We start from the raw sequence: 18,764 nt of genomic DNA, 5'->3' as shown, positions 1-18,764 counted from the left end.
ATTTATTTATTTGTTTGTTTGTTTGTTTGTTTATTTTTGGGACACAGGGTCTCTCACTGATTTCCGGATTCCTCTGATTGGCTAGGCTGGCTACTGAGTCCCAGGTCTGCTAGTCTGTATACAGCCTCCCAGCAACAATGCCTATACTTCCTCCACTCCCTGCATTTCAGGTTCTGGTGACCTGAACTCGGGCTCTCCTGCTTGCACAGCAATTGTTTACTCACTGAGGCTTCTCCCCAGCTTCTATTCTCTCAGAGGCTTCTGGGCTTTTCCAGAACAAAGGATAGGCTCCCGTAAGTTCGACACTTTCATCAAAGGCCACCGAACACCGAGGCTGAGGCTGCGTGGCACTTGTCCAACACCTTCACCAAAAATAACTTGAGCTTCCACCCACCCCCTGCTGCTCGAGCCGAGTGTCACAGAAGCACACACAGCCTGCACTGGCAGGTGAGACAACGCTAATGAAAGCCACTTGGGAGGAGTTTGCTCCTCACCAGGTCACCCCTCCACCAGCCTTCACTAAATAAAGACTGGTGACTTGGGAGTGACACCCAACCGGGTGGAAGAAGACCTGGGATAGCTCTGCTTTCCAGGTACGCTCTGCTCCATCCCTGCCTTTCTGTGGTCAACAGTGTCTGATCATGGCAGCTCACAACCATATATAACTCCAGTTCTGGGGGCTCTGACACCTCCTTCTGACCGCTGTGGGCACCAGGCATGCACTTAGGACACACACATGCATGCAGGCAGAACACTCATGCACATAGATAAAAAACAAAACACAAGTGTGTATACTGTCTGTGTGTGAAGTACATGCTGAAGGATGGGTCATTCACAAGTGTCTTTCACCTGCATGTGTGTGCACATACTGATAAACCAAAGTGATCAATAATCTATTAAATATCTAGGGATGGTGATACCGAGGAAATCAACTATAGGGACCAGCTGGGAGCCTTCAGAGACTTTGGGGGCACAGAAGACTTCTTACTTAAGCTTTCTTTCAAGCTAAGCTAGGAAAGATGTCAGCTAAGGCAGTGTGCTTTGAAAAGCTGAGATGGGGGTGAGGATGTAGCTAGCTCACTGGGTGGAATGCTCACTGCCTAGCATGCATGAAACCCTGGGCTTCATCCCCAGCCCTGCAGGAAACCAGGAGTGGTGACTTTGATCTATAATCCCAGCACTCAGAAGGTAGAGGAGGAAGAATTAGAAGTTCATGTTCATCCTTGTTTATATGAGCAAGAAAGAGGCTAGCCTGAGATACATGAGAGCCCACCACAAGACAGACAAACAATACATACAATGAGTAATTTTTTTTAAAAAAAAGATTGAGAACTAGAAAAGAGTTTGACACATTGAGAGAACTGCAGCCAAGGGGATGCTTCTTAAATGTAAGCCAATTAACTCTGACCAGCCAGCTGAAACCATGTGCCACATCTGAAGAAAACACCACTCGTCTAAGGAAGAGGATGCAGGACTAGGGAGATGGCTCAGTAGGTTTAGTATAAGCACGAGGACCCAAGTTCAACCCCCAGTACCCATGTAAGAAAAGCTGTGGTGGCACAAGCTTGTAACTCTGCTGCCAAGTGGGGATGAGCAGCTGCCTGGGGTTCACTGGCCTGGAAAAGATTGTCTCAAAGACAGACAAGCAACATGTGCAGCTTGCAAGGTCTCTGGCCCCCATGGGCATCTGCATCTATGTGAACGTGTAGGCGCACATGTACACACACACACACACACACACACACACACACACACACACACAGGAGCATACCCGCCCTGGGAGCAGAGGGCAAGCCTACTCAATTTAAAAACCAAAGGGAATACAGTGAAGGGAACACATTTGTATGTCATAAAAATGAGTCTTACGTTGAAACTGAACCAAGAGCAGGAATTAAAACACTATTTTTGATGTACGGTGGGTTTCTCTGGAGCCCCTGTGATGCTGCACCTGGCAGCGTCTAGCTGTGCATGATGAGTACCCAACAAGTTCGTAAGCACCACGGGATTCTGCACCTCTATGGGTCTCTCTCTATCACCACTGGACATTGCCTAGTCTATAGAAGAGTTAGGGGTTGCACTGTAATTGGCATACCCCAGTCATATGTGTGTGTATGTGTGTGATATCAGTTGGATTTTTTTTAAACCAACCACTCAAAAGCATATACTGCATTTCAATCTTGCAACTAAAAAAATTATATGTTTCTCCCAATCTACTCTGGCGTTTTGTAGTCTGCTTCGATTTTCCTGTCTTTCTCATCGATGGTTTCTGTTATTGTGAGTCACTCACTTGAAGCTTCTTATGCACTGATTCATCCTCTGTTCCTGTGACAGTGGAATTGGTCTGCAGGTGAAGGGTTGGACAGATGTCATTCTCAAGCACCTCTGTTGCACAGTGGCCATGGGCAGTACTGGCTAATGGTGCCAGCTCTTGTAAGCAGCCCTTCAAATGACTTCACCATTTTCTCCTCTTTGGGTGAAGGCCACTTAACACATCATTTTCCCCCCTGTAGAATGGAAACAAGGAGACAGAGCAGATGGTTTACAATATAGCAAAGCGCTTTCCCCACCCGCATACCTACTTTCTGGTTCTAACAGTTAGTCTCGATTCTATGACACATTCGTGGGTGATTTCTCTCCTTTGACTGACTAATACCCATCAAACTAGAATGACTAAAATGAGATTTCCCACTGAGAAAGGAAGTCAGTCCCATGTCATCTTAGAGATGAGAGGAGTTGACTGTCAGCAGGCCTAACGTCCTGTGAAATAGAGGACTCTTCCTCCACGACTCTCACTGAAGGTCGCTCAGCTCAGTAGTTGAACTGGGGTCACCTCTCATGACTGAGAACCGTTTAGCTTCTGAGTAAGGGAAGAGGAAGTCCTACCTTGGAGATCAAGAAGCAGCCTTAAGCTTATGACATTGGCCCGCTATTGGTACTTTGCAACACTCAATCCACTGTCCCTGCAGTCCTGGCCCCTGTGGTGGACAGCTGTGGGATGGTGGGCAAGTCCCCAGGGTGTGGCTCTTCTCACTTCAGGTTCTGCCAAACATAGTTGCTAAAACCTTGATTATTCTTAGCAATGCCCGGCAGGATGATGTTCAGAGAGTAACAGCAGTGGTCAGCTTCACATTGCATCTTTGCTTAAGGAAGGTCATGGGATCGGGAGCAGGACTCAAATCCCTCATATTCCCGTCCATCTTAGCGTTCTCGGAGTATTTACAATGTTTACCCAGGCAGCTGTATTGTCAGGTTACGGAAGTTTCCCTAGGAGCTTGGTAATCACACAAAGCAGCCACACCTTAAAGGGTTCAGGGAAGCTGAACTTAGTCGATGCATACAAAGGACAGAGCAGTGTGTGCTACATGCTAGCCACCTTAATAAAGTCCTAAGATTTATTGATCACCTACACAGGGCCAGGAGAGACCAGTGGCAAGAATCAGCTCCTAGGAAACTTACAGCCCTAATGGGAAGGCAGACTTAAACAAGAGATAGGGACAACTGATGGAAGCCTATGGCTTGATTGACAGCAGGGAGTCCCCATGCACGCAAGCCTCAGAGATGGCTGAGGTCACAGGTAAACCGCTCAGCTCAGTCTCCCTGGATACAGACACACCCTTAATTAGCTCTTCTGGGGAAAAGATAGAGCTGAAGGGACAGGTTGGGGCACACACAGCTGGTTCAAGAGTCCGGTGTCTGCTCTCTAAAGACAGGCCAGGACTGGGAGCTTCGCCCCTGGGGGTCGCAGTAACGCGCTGGGAGGGCGGAGCGCGCTCTTGGGGAAAGGAGGTGGGATCAGCGCAGCTGGGGGCCAGGTGGGAGGAGGCCGCGGGAGGGGACACCGGTGCTCCTTCTTCTGGGCCATCTCTGCCTCCTCCTTCCTCTCTTTTCCTCCTCCTTTCAGGTCCTCCTCCTCCTCCTTGGAGCGGCTCCTCCTCCTGGCAGGCTGCCACCCAGTCAGCTGACGCCGCGCTCCAGTCTCGCCTCCCCGCCACTCTCCCCCAAAGTGGCTGCTGGGCGCCGGCGGCCGCCCACTTTCAGGCTTTGGGGAGACAGGGAAGCGATGTGCGCCTTCTGACGTCCGGTCTCACTGCGTCGCCTTGTCAACTTTCACTCCCTCACTCTCTGTCCTGACCCTCCCCACATCCCTCCTCGAAGCCACTCAGGGTGCTGTGCAGGCTCTGGGGGCAGCAGGATTGCTGTCTGTCTGGGATGGCTTCCAATTTTAATGACATTGTGAAGCAGGGGTACGTGAGGATCCGGAGCAGACGCCTAGGGGTACGTATTCATCCTTTCCGTGCTCCCTGCTCGCGACTTCAGGGTCTGTGTCTGCAGCCAGCATCCCCGCGCTGGGGACTTGCCTTGCGCGGTGGCTCTTGCAGCCAACATCTCAGGCTACTGTGACTGTGACTGCGGCGCTAGCGCTAGCTTCTGGGTATGTCATGGAGCTATCTTTATCTCTCGGATGGCTTGACTTTCTAACGGTGGCCACCGGAGCCAGTTGACTTGGAATAAATATTTCCCGGTAGCCATGGGTGCTGTGTCTGGAAAGTCCGTCATGGTGCTGAGCCTGCCGGATGTCCCCTACCCGCGTCTCACTCGCACCAACTTAACTTTTCCAGGGGGTGGATGGAGGCCAGGACAGAGGGCAGATGCCCTGAGGGGGATCAAGGACAGTGACTCTCCTGTCTCAGGGACTCTGCTCCCTGGCTCAGGTGTTAGCAGAGGTGGAGAGAGCTGGCCTTGGACAGGGCCAACTCCCTGGTACCAGGTCCCTACTCTTGAGCTTGGGCAGTGGGTTTCTGTATTTTAGAATCCACATTCTGAGTCCTATTGGAAGATCATTTCATGTGGAACATGGTGCAGGTGTAGAGATCCTGGAATAGGAGAAGGAAGGAAGGAAGGAAGGAAGGAAGGAAGGAAGGAAGGAAGGAAGGAAGGAAGGAAGGAAAAGAATCCCAGTGCCTCCCCTTTTAAGATTTCCTTTCCTTTCTCTTGTTGGGGGCACTTTAGGAGAAAACCATCCTGCCTTTCTTTGAGTTTTAAGTGATGGTACCATCGTTAGGGAGGGGAGGATACTGGAACATATAAACGTGTGTGTGTGTGTGTGTGTGTTGCCACATTTCTTCTTGCCATGTGTCAAATACTGTGGTTGTTTTTGTTGGTTTTCATTTGCCAGAGGCTGGGTTTGAGGCAGGGATGGGAAATAAGTTTACTTAGCAATGATGGCTGGTGTTAGTGCAAGTGTCAATGGCCCGGCTTGAGGGAGTGATCCATTGAGTATCTTTCTCCACAGATATGTGACGTTCACTACCCTTCTTTTATTTGGTCTCTGGACTTTAAAAACATGTGTCTTTAATTTGATTGAGAATAAAAGAAATCTCCCAGTAGCAAACATCGCTGGAGAGGATTGTCTGCTGGGGAGAAACATCCTGGATTGTTATAAAACTCTGGCTCCCTTGGCTTCTTTCTCTTTTGCTTCTCCCCACCCCTTGCCGGTTACTCTGTTTGAACAGTAAAGTTCTTGTGTCTGTGGCTGTTGTAAGTGCAAAATTGAGGAGAACAGTAACAGAACTAACTGACCTTACTGGTTTGGCTACAGTCTGGTTGATTCTCTCTGGGGTCCTCAGCTGAGTGACTTCCACGTGAAGCAGAAGAAATCCCAAGAGTATCATACTTTTTTTATGATCTGGTGGGTAGCCAAGTGTTACAGTTTTAAAGAGAGCCTTAGAGAGCCACATCCTAAACTTGCATTTACTCCGTCATGTCAATGGAAGGGATTGGGACTAGACATTCATTCCATGCTAGCAAACATTCCAACAGGAAGAGGACATGCATTATTAATGCACAGGATATGAATTATTCATGAGGATCAGGGTTGACGCCAAATCCTGACAAGGGTGATTTATAGGAAAAACTGGTTAACATCACTTTCATGTCTTCTTCCTCTATTCCTCTAATTGACGCAGTATAGTATTGTGGGCATGCCAACAAATTTTGGATGGATATTAGAGGCAAAAGGAGAGGATACAGAGCCTAGTTTGCATTCGCTTTATATTGACAGTGTTTTGGATAGTCCAGTTTCTCAAGATGGAGTCATTAGGGCTGTGTTTACTCAAATATACACAAGAATATTCGTTGCATTATGATTTCACTCACGGAAAAGTCATACTAAGACTGTGTAAAACAGGCCTTATTTGTCAGCCTTGGTTCGACCAGTAGACCAGCCTGCAAAGATGATCTTTTGCTATAACTTATGAAGAAGGGCCGGTGACATTGTTGTCAGAACTGGGTGCCAACTAAAGTTTTGGTAGAATGATCCTTGCAAAGGTGGGAGCTTATTGTGGGAAGTGACAATGAGGCCCTGGTGCCCCAAGTCGGGCATGTTGATAGTGTTAAGCCAGGCTGTCCAGGATCAGTACTTGACATGTGTTTGCTAGGCACTGTGTGCGTCCCAGAGAGCTAGTCAGCAGGCAGAGAGTATATGTTGATACACCCAGGGACCATACAGTGAAGGATGACCTTGCAATCAGTAAACTAATATGACAATGGCTTTAATAAAGGAATCCAGACAAGCGTCTGTGGAGGAGAGTCATGTCTGGGAGTGTTTATAATTAAACAAGTAACACTGCATTTCATGGTAAGCAGCTGTTGTGTCAAAGAATGTCCCCAGGTTTTGGGGAAAGATACGATAACAAGATAGAAATGAATTCTGCTTGTTTGACTCATTAGGTCTACGACCCTTGACCTTCCTTGGCTTCAATTTTCCAATCTATACAGTGTATGCTATTTAGATTAGAGATGGTCTGGGGACCATGAAATAAGATAATAATGTGCACGTGCAGAGAAAGTGCATGGCGTTGATTCTGATTGCAGTGCTATCTTTAATGTAATCAAAGACGAGTTAAGGCTGCCAGACGCATCTAAGGATCATTGATTTCCTTACTTTTCTATCCAATCATGTCCAAAGGCATATTTTATCATTATTGCTATTTAAATTTAAATTTACTTTAATGAATACATCAAAACATGAAAGTGTCCGTATTTCTGGTACCATGTTGTGCTTTGATTTATTTGTGGTTTAAATGTTTAAATCAGGGTAAATATCCTCATTCAGTGAAAATTTTTTTTGTGGCGGAATTTGTTTAGCTATAGCTATTTCTTTCATTTGGATAATGTTCTTACAAAATATATGCAAATAAATGTGTATATAATATAGTTTATAATGTAAATAAGACAGGAAGCTATAACTAGGCAATTTGTCAGTGTACAGGAAGCAAGCTAACCTCTATGAGTGGGTCATAGACGGGGCACCTTCAATGAAAGTCCTAAACTTGGTCCTAAGCAATCACTCTTTGCTTTGAACATCAGAAAGCCAAATGAAATTCGGCTCATTTAATCGAGAGCTATCTGTGTCTTCACGTCTGTCCCTAGAGCCGTCTGCGCTGGTTCCTCCAGGTCTCAGGCTGTGCCCTGGGTGCAATATTTGTTCAGGAATGTGGATGTTTCTATTTGGGGAGTTGATGAGGAGGAGGGGAACAGCTATCTATAATTACCTAATTCTCAAAAGATACTCGAGATTTCTTAGATGAGTGGAATAGGCGGTGTCTGCGTCATTAACCCGCTAAGTGTGTTATTTAGATGGATTACATTCAGATCTTCATTTGGTTTGTTTCTTTGCAATGGAGAGCGTTTTCTATCCATAATTATCCTGGCTGGTCCACAGTGCAATTCTCAGAGCTTAAATTTAGACCTATTTTCTTTATGGACATGCAGTTCCTCAGTGACTTAGTGTTTAAATAACCTTTCTTTCCCCATATCTGACAACTTATCAGCACAGACCACTTAAGCTCTGCTCTGGCCAGTTCTCTGTCTGCCCACCTCTCCAACGGACCGCCTAGGAGGTCGTAAGCTTATTGCACCCACAACCTTGATTGACTTACACATACTTGCTTCCGCTAACATTATCTTCATCTTAGCCACTAGGCAGTGTTTTGTGGTTGCTCTGGCAAAATCAATCCTAAGCCAGAAACCAAGGAAATTGGACACCATGTCTCTTTTTCCCTTGTCCTGCATCACTAGAGCCTGCCCATCAAGAGACCTTGTGGGCTCAGTCTTTGAGATCTATCTAGACTCTATGTCCTAGCATCTGGTCGAAACTCCATTCTTTCCTCTTTGTAGCAGGGGAGCAGTTCCTACAGTATCCCCCGCCTTTATCTTCGTTCCACTCTTGCTCAACACTGTGTCCCCTGCAGCTGAGCCCTCCACTGACCACCTTGTGTTTGTTCCTGCTCCTCCCTGCCCCTTATGCTGCTTCCCAGGTGTTCCCTAGTTCCCCCCCTCCTGTGCTCAGCTCTCACCTTTTCATTGAGACCTTTCCAAGTATTCTTGTTTTTCCCTCGCTGCACCTGTATCTGTAGACTTTTTTTTCTTTCAAGTCTTACTACCCTGCACATTTAGGCCTGTCTATTACTTATTACTTGTGTTCCCCCCCCCCCTCCGCCGCCAGGACATGGGAGTTCTCTCTCTACTCACTACAGCAGACGCTCAATGAAGACTTTAGAGAGAGTGGGTTGCAAAAGGTTCCCGTGGCTGTTGCCTCTGATATAAGGGTGCATTAAAAATTCCAGCAGGATGACTAGGGCTTGGTGTGAGCTTTAAAATATTTACCTGCCTGATTGTTCCGTAAGAACAGTGACTCGATATCTACCTAACACGTGATCATCATAAGGGGCTCAACACAACACTTAGCAGAAACCCCAATTAATATTTATTACCGCTTTGTGTTCAGTCCTACAATTGCTGCTGGGAGAGATGGCGGTACTTGGGTCGTTATTATTTTCCTAGCCTTTACCGCACTAAGTCTTCTCTTCAAAGCTATTGTTTAGGTGGAAGAATCCATTTAATGTCCAAGGGATAGTTTATGTACAAGCACAAATACCACTGGCCGCTGATGCTGGGGACAGAAGGAACATTTGCCTTTATACAATTTTCCACATTATTTGCATAAATGTCCACAATGCCTCCAAAGGAAATGCACTTCTCCTCCAAATGCCAGTTTGAATGAACCTGCGGGGCCAGCAGATTTTCCTCTTAATTTAGGTGTCTTGAAAAGCAGACAGGGAATGGGCAGATTTGGGGGAAATGTATTTTTTCACCCCTTCATTTCCCTGTTTCACTTGGCCCATTGTCCCACAAAGCATATCATATTTCATTTAAGATTTTTAGATTTTGACTCACTTGTTACAGTGCCCAGATATATTTGATGCTCTCTTGCCACTGGGACCAAATCACAGAAGCAGCTCAGGGGACGGAGGATTTATTTTGGCTCCTGGCTCAGAGGCTGCAGTCACAGTGGCAAGGGAGGCGTGGTAGCTGGGGTATAGCAGCCTGTAGTAGCAGGAACACAAAAGAGGCAGCTTCAAGAAGCAAGGCACTCAGTCAGGAAGTGGAGCTGGGCCTTCACAGGCCACCCTGAGTGGCCTCATGCCAGTTGGCCGCATAGCCCCAAATGTTTTACAACCTCTGGAAGCAATGCTCCAAGCTGGGGCACGTGTCCTTACAGATGAACCGGTGGAGGTGTTTCACATTTAAACTATAATACTTGAAAACTAAGGATCATCCCATGAAGATCATCTAAATAGATTAGGGTTGCCTGATGACTTCTGATACGTATTGAGGCACCTTCCCAGGCAAATACAATATCCAGTAAGATCTGTAAAGTAGTTTGCTCTTTACAGGACAGAGGGGCTTTTGGGTGTAGTTTGCCAGTCGTGAAATGAAAGCTCAGGTAGACCCTCTGTATGCAGTGTGGGGAAAATCCTCCAGTGTTCTGGCTCCATCATCTAACTCAGTTTTACTGCCACGATTTCTACATAAGGATAGCTTTCCAGCTGCTATCTCAGTCCTCATGAAAGATATGATTAATTGTGCATGTACTCGGCTTTTAATTTTCATCACCCAGATAGATTTAGCAATGAATGACCGATTTAATGGCTTTGTATGGAGACATAAACCAAGTTACTGATACAATGGTATCCAGACATCTGCCAGCATGTTTTAAAAATTATATCCATTAGGTGACGAGCAATATTTATTTTTAGGCGACCTTGCCATTTTCGATGAGGAGTAATTTGCCTTCTGCGCTTTAAGAATTTGTTTCCCATGGGAGAGGCATCTGTGCTCATTGTTATCTGTCAACTGTCCACGGAGTGCTCACCAGTGTTGTGTCTCCCTGTGAACTGCTTCAAACTGGACATCTCGGTCATTGTCCTCTGCAAACTGATGGTCTGACTTAAAAATTTGTGCCATTAACTAGTCATTTATACATTCACAGTGTTCAAAGGTCAACTGTTGTGAATGGCCGATCAGCTATGGGTGGCCATGATAGCCAAAGATAGCCCCCATCCCCAAGGATAGGCAGAGATAGCCCCGTTTTCCCACACATCGGGAATGCAGGAGGCTGTGCTGGAGTTTCCTCTTACTCCACAATTTTGCCTCCAGTTGGATGGAGCTCAAAACTTTGGGGAGCCTGAGCCAGGAGAAGATGAGGTTGCCATTCTCCTCCGCCCCCATTCCTGTGGGATTTAAAATGAAGTTGTGAATTTTGAAATGCCACGAGATGCGTGTGAGCGCAGGAATTAAAATAGCTCCTCTCTCTAGCATGCGGCCGGGTGGTGTTTGGGTAAGGATTTGGAAGCTGCTTTGGGGAGCATTTGTGGGCCCTCCTGCTTTACTAGAGTTCTAGGCCTCTGAGTCGGTGTGTGTTGTGAGCTGATGGAGTTCTGAACCAGCTTGAGGGGACAAGATTTGGCAAACTTCTTTGCAGTGATGGGCCACACCTGTGAACCTTTCTGCCCTAGGCCGACCCCAGACCCTGTCCAAAAAAAAAAAAAAAAAAAAAAATCATGATCTCATTTGTTTTCAGTGGAAACTTTTATTTTTAGGTAATTGTAGACTCACATGAAGCTGTAAAGAATCAAGGTGGAGAGCTGGGGAATTGACACAGTGGTTAAAGGGCCTTGCTTGCGAGAGTGAGGCCTGAATTCAAATCCTCAGAACCTACAGGAGGAAGCCAGGCCCATCATACCTGAAATCCCGGCGTGGTGAGATGGGAGGTGGAGGCTGAGGAGGCCTGACAATGTGAGGAGGTTCCTGCCAATGGCAGAGTCCTTCAAGGCCACCCCTCACTTCCCCCACGGTCCCAAACTCTTGACACTGCCAACTTGTTATCCAGTTCTCTAATTCCCTTATTTTCAGAAGGAAACTTTAGGGATCCTTTGGGGAGGGGCCTGGCTTGACTCATGGTCCATTGTCTGGGGAGTCATTCAGTTTTCCCAGGATGCTGCCGGATGCTAGGTGGCACTCTGTGGTATTGATGGGTTGGAGGTCCTTTGGACATTTCGCTTGTTGAAGGACCTCTGGGCTCTGTCCAGATTGGGTTGATAGAGAGGGCTGACGAGACTTTTATGTGCAGGACATTGTATGAATGCAAGTTTTCATAACCGCATTGAGATACTCAGGAGTACCGTTACCAGGTTGGGTGGTAGTTGTAGATTTGGTCGCTTGAAACTTTATTAGGCAGGGTTCCTTGGAACAGAATAAAATAGAATTATGTATATGTGTTTATCCATATACATGTTTTTATATAACATAATATAATATAAATGTGTGTGTGACCGCCTGCGTACACATGTTTAAGGCAATTTTGTGTCTCCTAGGCAATTCTTACTCCTCTTGATTTGACAAGCATCAAGCACTCTTGCTGTTTTTGCATTCATACCAGTGGTGTGTGAGTGACCCACGTCTCTGCATCCCCTCCAGGAGCTGATGGTGCCTTTAGTTTACTCTGGCCACCCTTGTGGGTGTGTAGAGGTGCTGCCTATGGTTTTCGCGTGCATTCATTTCTCTGAGCGGGTGTATTGTTGAGTGCCTTGTCGTGTTGTTCTTTGCCATATGTACATATGTAAGGAAAGTGCCTGGGTTGTCTTTTCACCGTTAGGTTTGGAGAGTTCTTCGTGTAGTCTACATACAAATGTCTTTTCAGGTTTGTGGATGGTGGATAGATTCTCACAGTCTGTACTGTTCCCTACATCATCATAACCATGTATTTCTTTTCTTAATTTTATTTTGTGTGTGTATGTGTGTGGGGGGCTGGGAGAGGGAGAGAGGGAGAAAGCATGAGGAGGTCAGAGGACATCTTGAAAGGGTCAGGGTGGATCTCAGGTCATCCCAGAAAGTGCCTTCACACAATGAGTCATTTGCCCAGCCCATAGCGTGGTCTTTCCTAGGACAAGTTTTACCTTTCAGTGAAGCATAGGGCAAGGTTCCTGTTTGTATGTGGATGTCTAGTTTTTCTAGGGCCATCTCTGAAGTTGCATCTTCTTCACTGGGTATTTACTCAGGCCCATCCTTGAGTCTTCTGTTCTAGCCATTGTTGTCCTATGGACCTGCAAACATGCCATGGGATAGCTATATATGTCTGAGAGGTAAGCATGCGGTACGGCATAGCTCTTTTTTTTTTTATCAAAAATGGTTAGCTACTTCAATTTCTTTATCTTTTGGTATCAACTTTAAAATAATGTCCACAAGCAGAAGGCTTATTGGGAGCAGTGCATCGTCCTTCTGCATCTTCATCACCAAATGCTCTTTTTTTCACTCGGATCTTTTCTTTGAGTCTCAATTTGGCCACTTACTGACATTGAAACCAATCACCTAATTTGTCTTCTTTTAAGCCTCTTCAGATACAAAAATAAGCATAGTAATATACTTCTCCATTTCTCAAAAAGAACCATTTCTTTATCTTACTCCAGGGCCTGGCTCATAGTCGGTACTCAACTAATACTCATTTACTGTTATTTGTCTACTTATTTATTGACTTATTTATATCATGGGATGGGGGCTTTGCCTGTGTGGATGTCTGTCTACCACATGTGCAAAACAGCACAGAAATCCTGGGATTTCACTCCAAAATATCTTTGATTCATGTCCAACCCTTAATGATGGCTGATAACTCTTAGCTTATCATTTATTTTGAATTCATAAAGTTACCTTATATTACAAAAAAGGGAGAAATGGATTCTGAGAAATAAAGAAAAAGTACAAAAGTAAGAAGGGAGAGGAGGGGAGAGAAAGGGGGATGGACTTCGTTTTTCACAAGAGAGAATGGGTGGGTGGCTTTCACACGGATGTTATGTTTAAGGAGCTAATACTTTACACATCCATGGTGAAGAAGTGTGTGATACAAATACAAGAAAAGGGGTCTCCCTTGCCCCCTGGCCCTAACCCTACCCCCACTCCTGTAGATCTGCCCCACCTCCCAGGACAGCCAGACTCAGCAGATTCTTACAAATTTGTACACCATAAACAAACATAAAAGTGATGTGGGATTCCCCTCTGTATGCTGTGAATACGATTGGTTAATTAATAGAGAAACTGCTTTGGACCTATAGCAGGGCAGAACTTAGGTAGGCAGGGAAAACTAAACTGAATGCTGGGAGAAAGGAAGGCGAAGTTAAGAGAGAAGCCATGAAGTCGCGGCCAGAGACAGACATGCTGAAACTTTGCTGGTAGGCCACGTCCTTGTGGTGATGCATGGCTTAATGGAGATGGGTTAAACTAAGAAGTAAGAGTTAGCCAATAAGAAGCTAGAACTAATGGGCCAAGCAATGATTTAAATAATACAGTTTCTGTGTGATTATTTTGGGTCTGAGCTGCTGAGCAGCGAGGAAACAAACAAGCAGCCTCCTCTAACATAAAAATTTGTTCGTATTTTTTGCCCTACACATAGACTCTGTTCTTATGTCTGGTATATTATTCCCCCTTCTACTTACATTGAAGCACTTTTCAAAAAGTTGTGGTGCCAATATTAATTTATTTGGCTATAAATTAATTCTTCATTTCTTAATTTTGTGTGTGTGCGCATGCACACGCATGGTATGCATGTGCTATGGCCTACCCGTGACAGTCAGAGGACAACTTTGTGCTGCCAGTTATTTCCTTCCACTTCACATGGGCTCTGGGATTTGAACTCAGTTCTTTAAGAGTGTGCTGCAAGCACCTTTAGCCACTGAGCCATTTTGTCAGCCCCCTCTGCCCAATTTCTTTAATTGGTCCACTAATAATAGGCATCTTCGGCTACTTTCTATTCTCCCCCCCCCTCCAGACCACAAAGGGTGGTGTGTTTGAACACGCTGATGAGATGAACGGCCAACAGAAAGCTGCTCTTACAAAGTCAAGCACATTTATAGATTGTATTGTATGTTTAGAGCCTAAGTTCTCCCAGACTGTGCTGGGACTCTGTATTGATGACTGCCGTTAGTCCTTACTGATATAAAGCTGTGGCTCGGGGTATGCTTCTCCCCAGCGCGCGCGCGCGCACACACACACACACACACACACACACACACACACACACACACAATCACCCACTCACCCAATTGCTCAATCCATCAATCTCCTTTTTAAAAAGTACTTCAAAAAAAATTTCTGTGACACATTAACCATTTGAAGCTATAAATAGCCTCAGGGTCTCTCTATTGGCAACCATACCAACAGCACATGTATAAAATATTTCCATCACTGTGGAGAGCTCTGTTGGACGATGCTGTCCTGCATCATCTCTGTATAGCATTGATGGATGGCCTAAATGATTATGTTTTGATGATTTTCGCTTCACTAGACTGTGAGCTCCACGGGGGCTCAGTGGGGTTTTCTCTAGCTTCTTTATTCCCAAGTAGTCATTCAGTGACACATGGTTATGAAATTTGCTCCTTAATGTCCAGCAGGCCTTTACAGAAGGACCAACCACTACATACTTTTACCCATGTTCTCCTCAGTATTCCCATTGGGAAAGACTGGTCTTTCCCCATTATCACCTGGAAAGATTTAACCTTCCCCTGAGGCTGGCATCACACAGCCCACTGCCCAGCTGTGCAAGGGTAGACAGTGACTAGCCCTGACTTACGGGGTGTGTATGACAGTGTGCCGTCAGGACACACATCTTCCACTCCCCACAACCCCAGTCAGGAGCAACTCTGTGAGTGTATAAACTTATGAGTGGGGTACAGGATCTCTGGAGACTTCAGTAGAGTGTTTAATAACTGACCCGTGCACCCCACTCCTTCCAAGGCACTACTTATTCTGAGAGTGCTCGACAGTGCGTGTCTTCGCACGTCAGCCTGCTTTCCAAGATCAATCCCCAGCAGGCTGCTGAGTAGCTGAAATGCTACCCATTTGACTCATGCTTCTGCGGAGGCGTCGGGAGCTCTCTCAGACTCCAGGACTGAGCTGCAGGTCTGTGGCTCCTCCCTGTATTTGACACAGGATTTTCACAACTGAAGTGATTCTGTCCCTCTGGGATCCCCTTGGCTGTTCAGTCCTTCTGATCTCTGTCGAAGGAACGCCGGAGAGAATGGGGCAGAGGAAGAGTGGACTGTTTCTTTGGGGAGAGTGGAGCATTCTCAAAGAATGAGGGTGGACAATGGGCAGGTAGATTGTTGTGCCAACTGGCATGTTAACGATTTCTGCTCTTCTAAAGGCTCCAGATGGCTTTCTTTGAGGGGCATCTTTCTGTTCAGATGGTTGGTGGGCTCATTTGATTGACTTTTATGAGAGGGAGGTGATGGTATCTCCTGTTCTGACCAGAAAGCCTCCGGCCAGATCATAATCTCAGAAGATTTGGATAGTTATCTGTTAATGGCTTTCTAAGCCCTTCAGAGCCTCACATCTCCCGTGTGGCCCATTCTTTTGCCTGACCACAATCTTGCAGCAAGGTTTTGTCTTCACATGTTGCTCATCATAAAGAAGAATCCATCCCCAATGGGCTCCAAACCTGCTACGAGTTAACTAGCTAGCAAGTAGTTCTGTAATTTTCATAAGACGAAAATAAAAGGGCTTATTTTATTTGCTGTGTTATTAAAACACACCAGTCTCTTTACTAGCCTTATCTTTATTAAAATGATTAATTATGTGTGTCATGACATGCTTGTGACATCACAAGACAACCTCTGAGAGATGCTTCTCTCCTTCCACACGTGGATTCCAGGAATCACACTGGGGTCATCAGGTTCACAAGCAAACACCTTCCCATAAAGCCGTCTGACTGCCTGCCTTGCTGAGAGACTGAGGGCAAGAAGATGCTGTTGTCCATGGATTTAATTCCATTTCCTCCTGGCAGGGCGTTTGACTATTAAGTATGCCAGTCACTGAGATGAGAGAATTTGACTTGTTTTTCCTTTTCATAACTGTGGGTGCCTTGGGTGACTCTGCCTTTCAGGCTTGAACTTTTGTACATCAGTAGGCAGCTGGATTTACAGAGGTACGCTGACCAGAATTATGTTTTGATATAGATTAAAGCCTTGGGTGGAAGTATCTCCTAGGCTACTGCGTGACCTTTTAGGGAGATTGGCTACTCTGTGCATAGCGTAAAGGAGTTCTTCCAGTATACGGAAATACAGTTCTGCAGTCAAATGCATTTCATCAAGAGAGTCACTCACAGGATCAAGTGTGTGACAGGGGAACTGGATATCCTGTTGGCCTTTAATATTAAAGCTTAATTTTCAGATGAAGTTTTAATAATATAAAATGAAAAAAAATTTGGTCTATTGCTCCAATATTAACTCAACAAATGGGTCGGTTTCCTGTGCGCTAAGGTCATATGTTTCAGAGCCTCTATAATTTTGATTTTAGATAAGTGTCAGGCATATGAATTCAAAAATAGCAGTTCTCTTTTTATTTGCCTCAAGGTTCAAGCTGAGAAATACGCCAGCACATGATTCGAAAGCTGGCAGAGGATATGGGAGCTATTTTTAAGGGCTCCCTACTCCTCTTTCACACACATGCCACAAAGATTTCACTGGGTTTCAGTGCCATGAGTTCAAGTTTTAAAGTCAAGGGGGAAGTACAGATCACTGGCAGAAGCTGACACAGCTCAGAGAGATTCAATATGAATTCTCCGGAAGCTGGGGCCAGGACCTTCTGACTTCCATAGAGCTCCACAGTGGTTCTCAGGAACATCATCACCATCATCACCATCACCACCATCATCATCACCACCATCATCATCACCATCATCATCATCATCATCACCACCACCATCATCATCATCATCATCATCATCATCATCATCACCATCATCATCATCATCACCATCATCACAATCATCACCATCATCACCATTACCACCATCATCATCACCATCAATTTGTGTGTGTGTTGTACATGTGCATCCGTGTATGCATGTGTGAGGGAGGCATGCTTGTACAATGTGGGACGTGTGCAAACCAGACATGAACATTATGTGTCTTTCTCTATTGCTCTCCTTTATGTCTTAGAGACAGGGTGTCTCATCAAACCTACAGTTCACCATTTTGGCCAGTGAGCCCCGGGATCTTCTTGAATTTACCTGGCAAACCCTGTAGCCCGAGGCACATGTCACCATGCATGACTTTCTGCTGTAATATGGTGACATGGTCATGCCTTTTCTTTATGTGTCTATTGGGACCTTGGACAAGGACAGGGCATGCTCATCTACATGTAAATTCTCCCATTTGTCACAGCCTTTGGATGTTTTCCTTAGCAGGAAAGGTGACGAGGCACCATAGTGTAGCTACTAAGTCTAAAACATGTTCCTATCCTGATGACTGAGACAAACCGTATCATTTTACATTTAGTGGCCTTGTTAATGTTTTAATTAAGAGCACTGGTAGCTTGGGGTTTCAGTGACATCTCTGTCAATATAATAAATTGGCACAGTGAGCCGTTTCTCTACGCATTGTGTTCATCAAGGGAGCAATGGCTGAACCAGATTACAGGGGGAGGAAAGCTAGGGTTTGGATTCATGTGCTTACATAGGCACATGTCACAGCCCAAGAGTATGCATGCATCTTCCATGCTAAGAATTATATAAACCTATGACACTATTGAAGTATTATTATTTTAGTACATCCTCTTTCTCCTAAATTTTAAAGGTCTATTACAGTCACGAGTAGCACATATGAAGAATATCACCAAAACCAGTATCTGCTAGAAAGTGTACAGCCTGTCTTCCATAGCTTTGGGATCTTCATCCATGGAATCAACCATGAACCCAGAGACTGATTTGATATTGCACCTGTGCTGGAAGGGTGCAGATGTTTCTCATGTTGTTACTTACTAAACAATCTGGGATAACAACTATTTACACAGCGTTTGCATTTTACTACATGCTGTGCATCATCCTGGGGAGATCTGAGGTACCCAGGGGGTTGTGCACAGGTTGGATACAAGTTCTGCATCATCGTTTTCTCAGGGTATGAGCATCCGCCAATCTTGGTATCTGTGTGGTATCTTAAGACCCATCTGTTGTGGATACTGAGGAATAGCTGTGCTGTGTTCTATCATTTCCAAAGATGCTCATGTGATCTTTCAGATTGGGTTTACAATGTCTGTAGTAATAGGAGCGGCGGGGCTGCGTCCCCAGAACCCCAGCCACCCCCGGCCGCCTGCTAGCTTATGCCCCAAAATAACAACACACAAATTGTATTCATTTAAACACTGCTTGGCCCTTTAGCTCTAGCACTTACTGGCTAATTCTGATATCCCGATCAACCCATCTCTAATAATCTGTGAGCACTGGTCTTACCGGGAAGATTCTAGCCTACGTCCATCCTGGGTCGGAGCTTCATCGCGTGTGTCTGCCTGGGAGAGGGGAGGATGGCGTCTCTGTCTGAGGCGTCTGCTCCCGAGAGGAGAGCTGTTGAGTGTGAGCTCACTTCCTCTTCCTCCCA

General features: G+C 45.6%; 1 protein-coding gene across 1 annotated transcript in view; it reads left to right on the top strand.

Annotated features, from left to right (window-relative positions):
* The first annotated feature begins 3,963 nt into the window (after positions 1 to 3,963).
* The window catches only part of Dok5 (docking protein 5), a 147,959-nt gene continuing 133,158 nt past the window's right edge, over positions 3,964 to 18,764 (top strand). The window contains exon 1 of the mRNA XM_005362822.2: positions 3,964 to 4,275. Within this exon, the coding sequence (XP_005362879.1) occupies positions 4,210 to 4,275 (66 nt within the window). The 5' untranslated portion in view covers positions 3,964 to 4,209. The remainder of the gene's footprint in view (positions 4,276 to 18,764) is intronic.

The sequence above is a fragment of the Microtus ochrogaster genome, linkage group LG8 (genome assembly GCF_000317375.1).
Source record: "Microtus ochrogaster isolate Prairie Vole_2 linkage group LG8, MicOch1.0, whole genome shotgun sequence".
Classification (NCBI taxonomy): domain Eukaryota; kingdom Metazoa; phylum Chordata; class Mammalia; order Rodentia; family Cricetidae; genus Microtus; species Microtus ochrogaster.
Note: the sequence above shows the minus strand (reverse complement) of the source record. Positions and strands in the feature narration are given on the sequence as shown.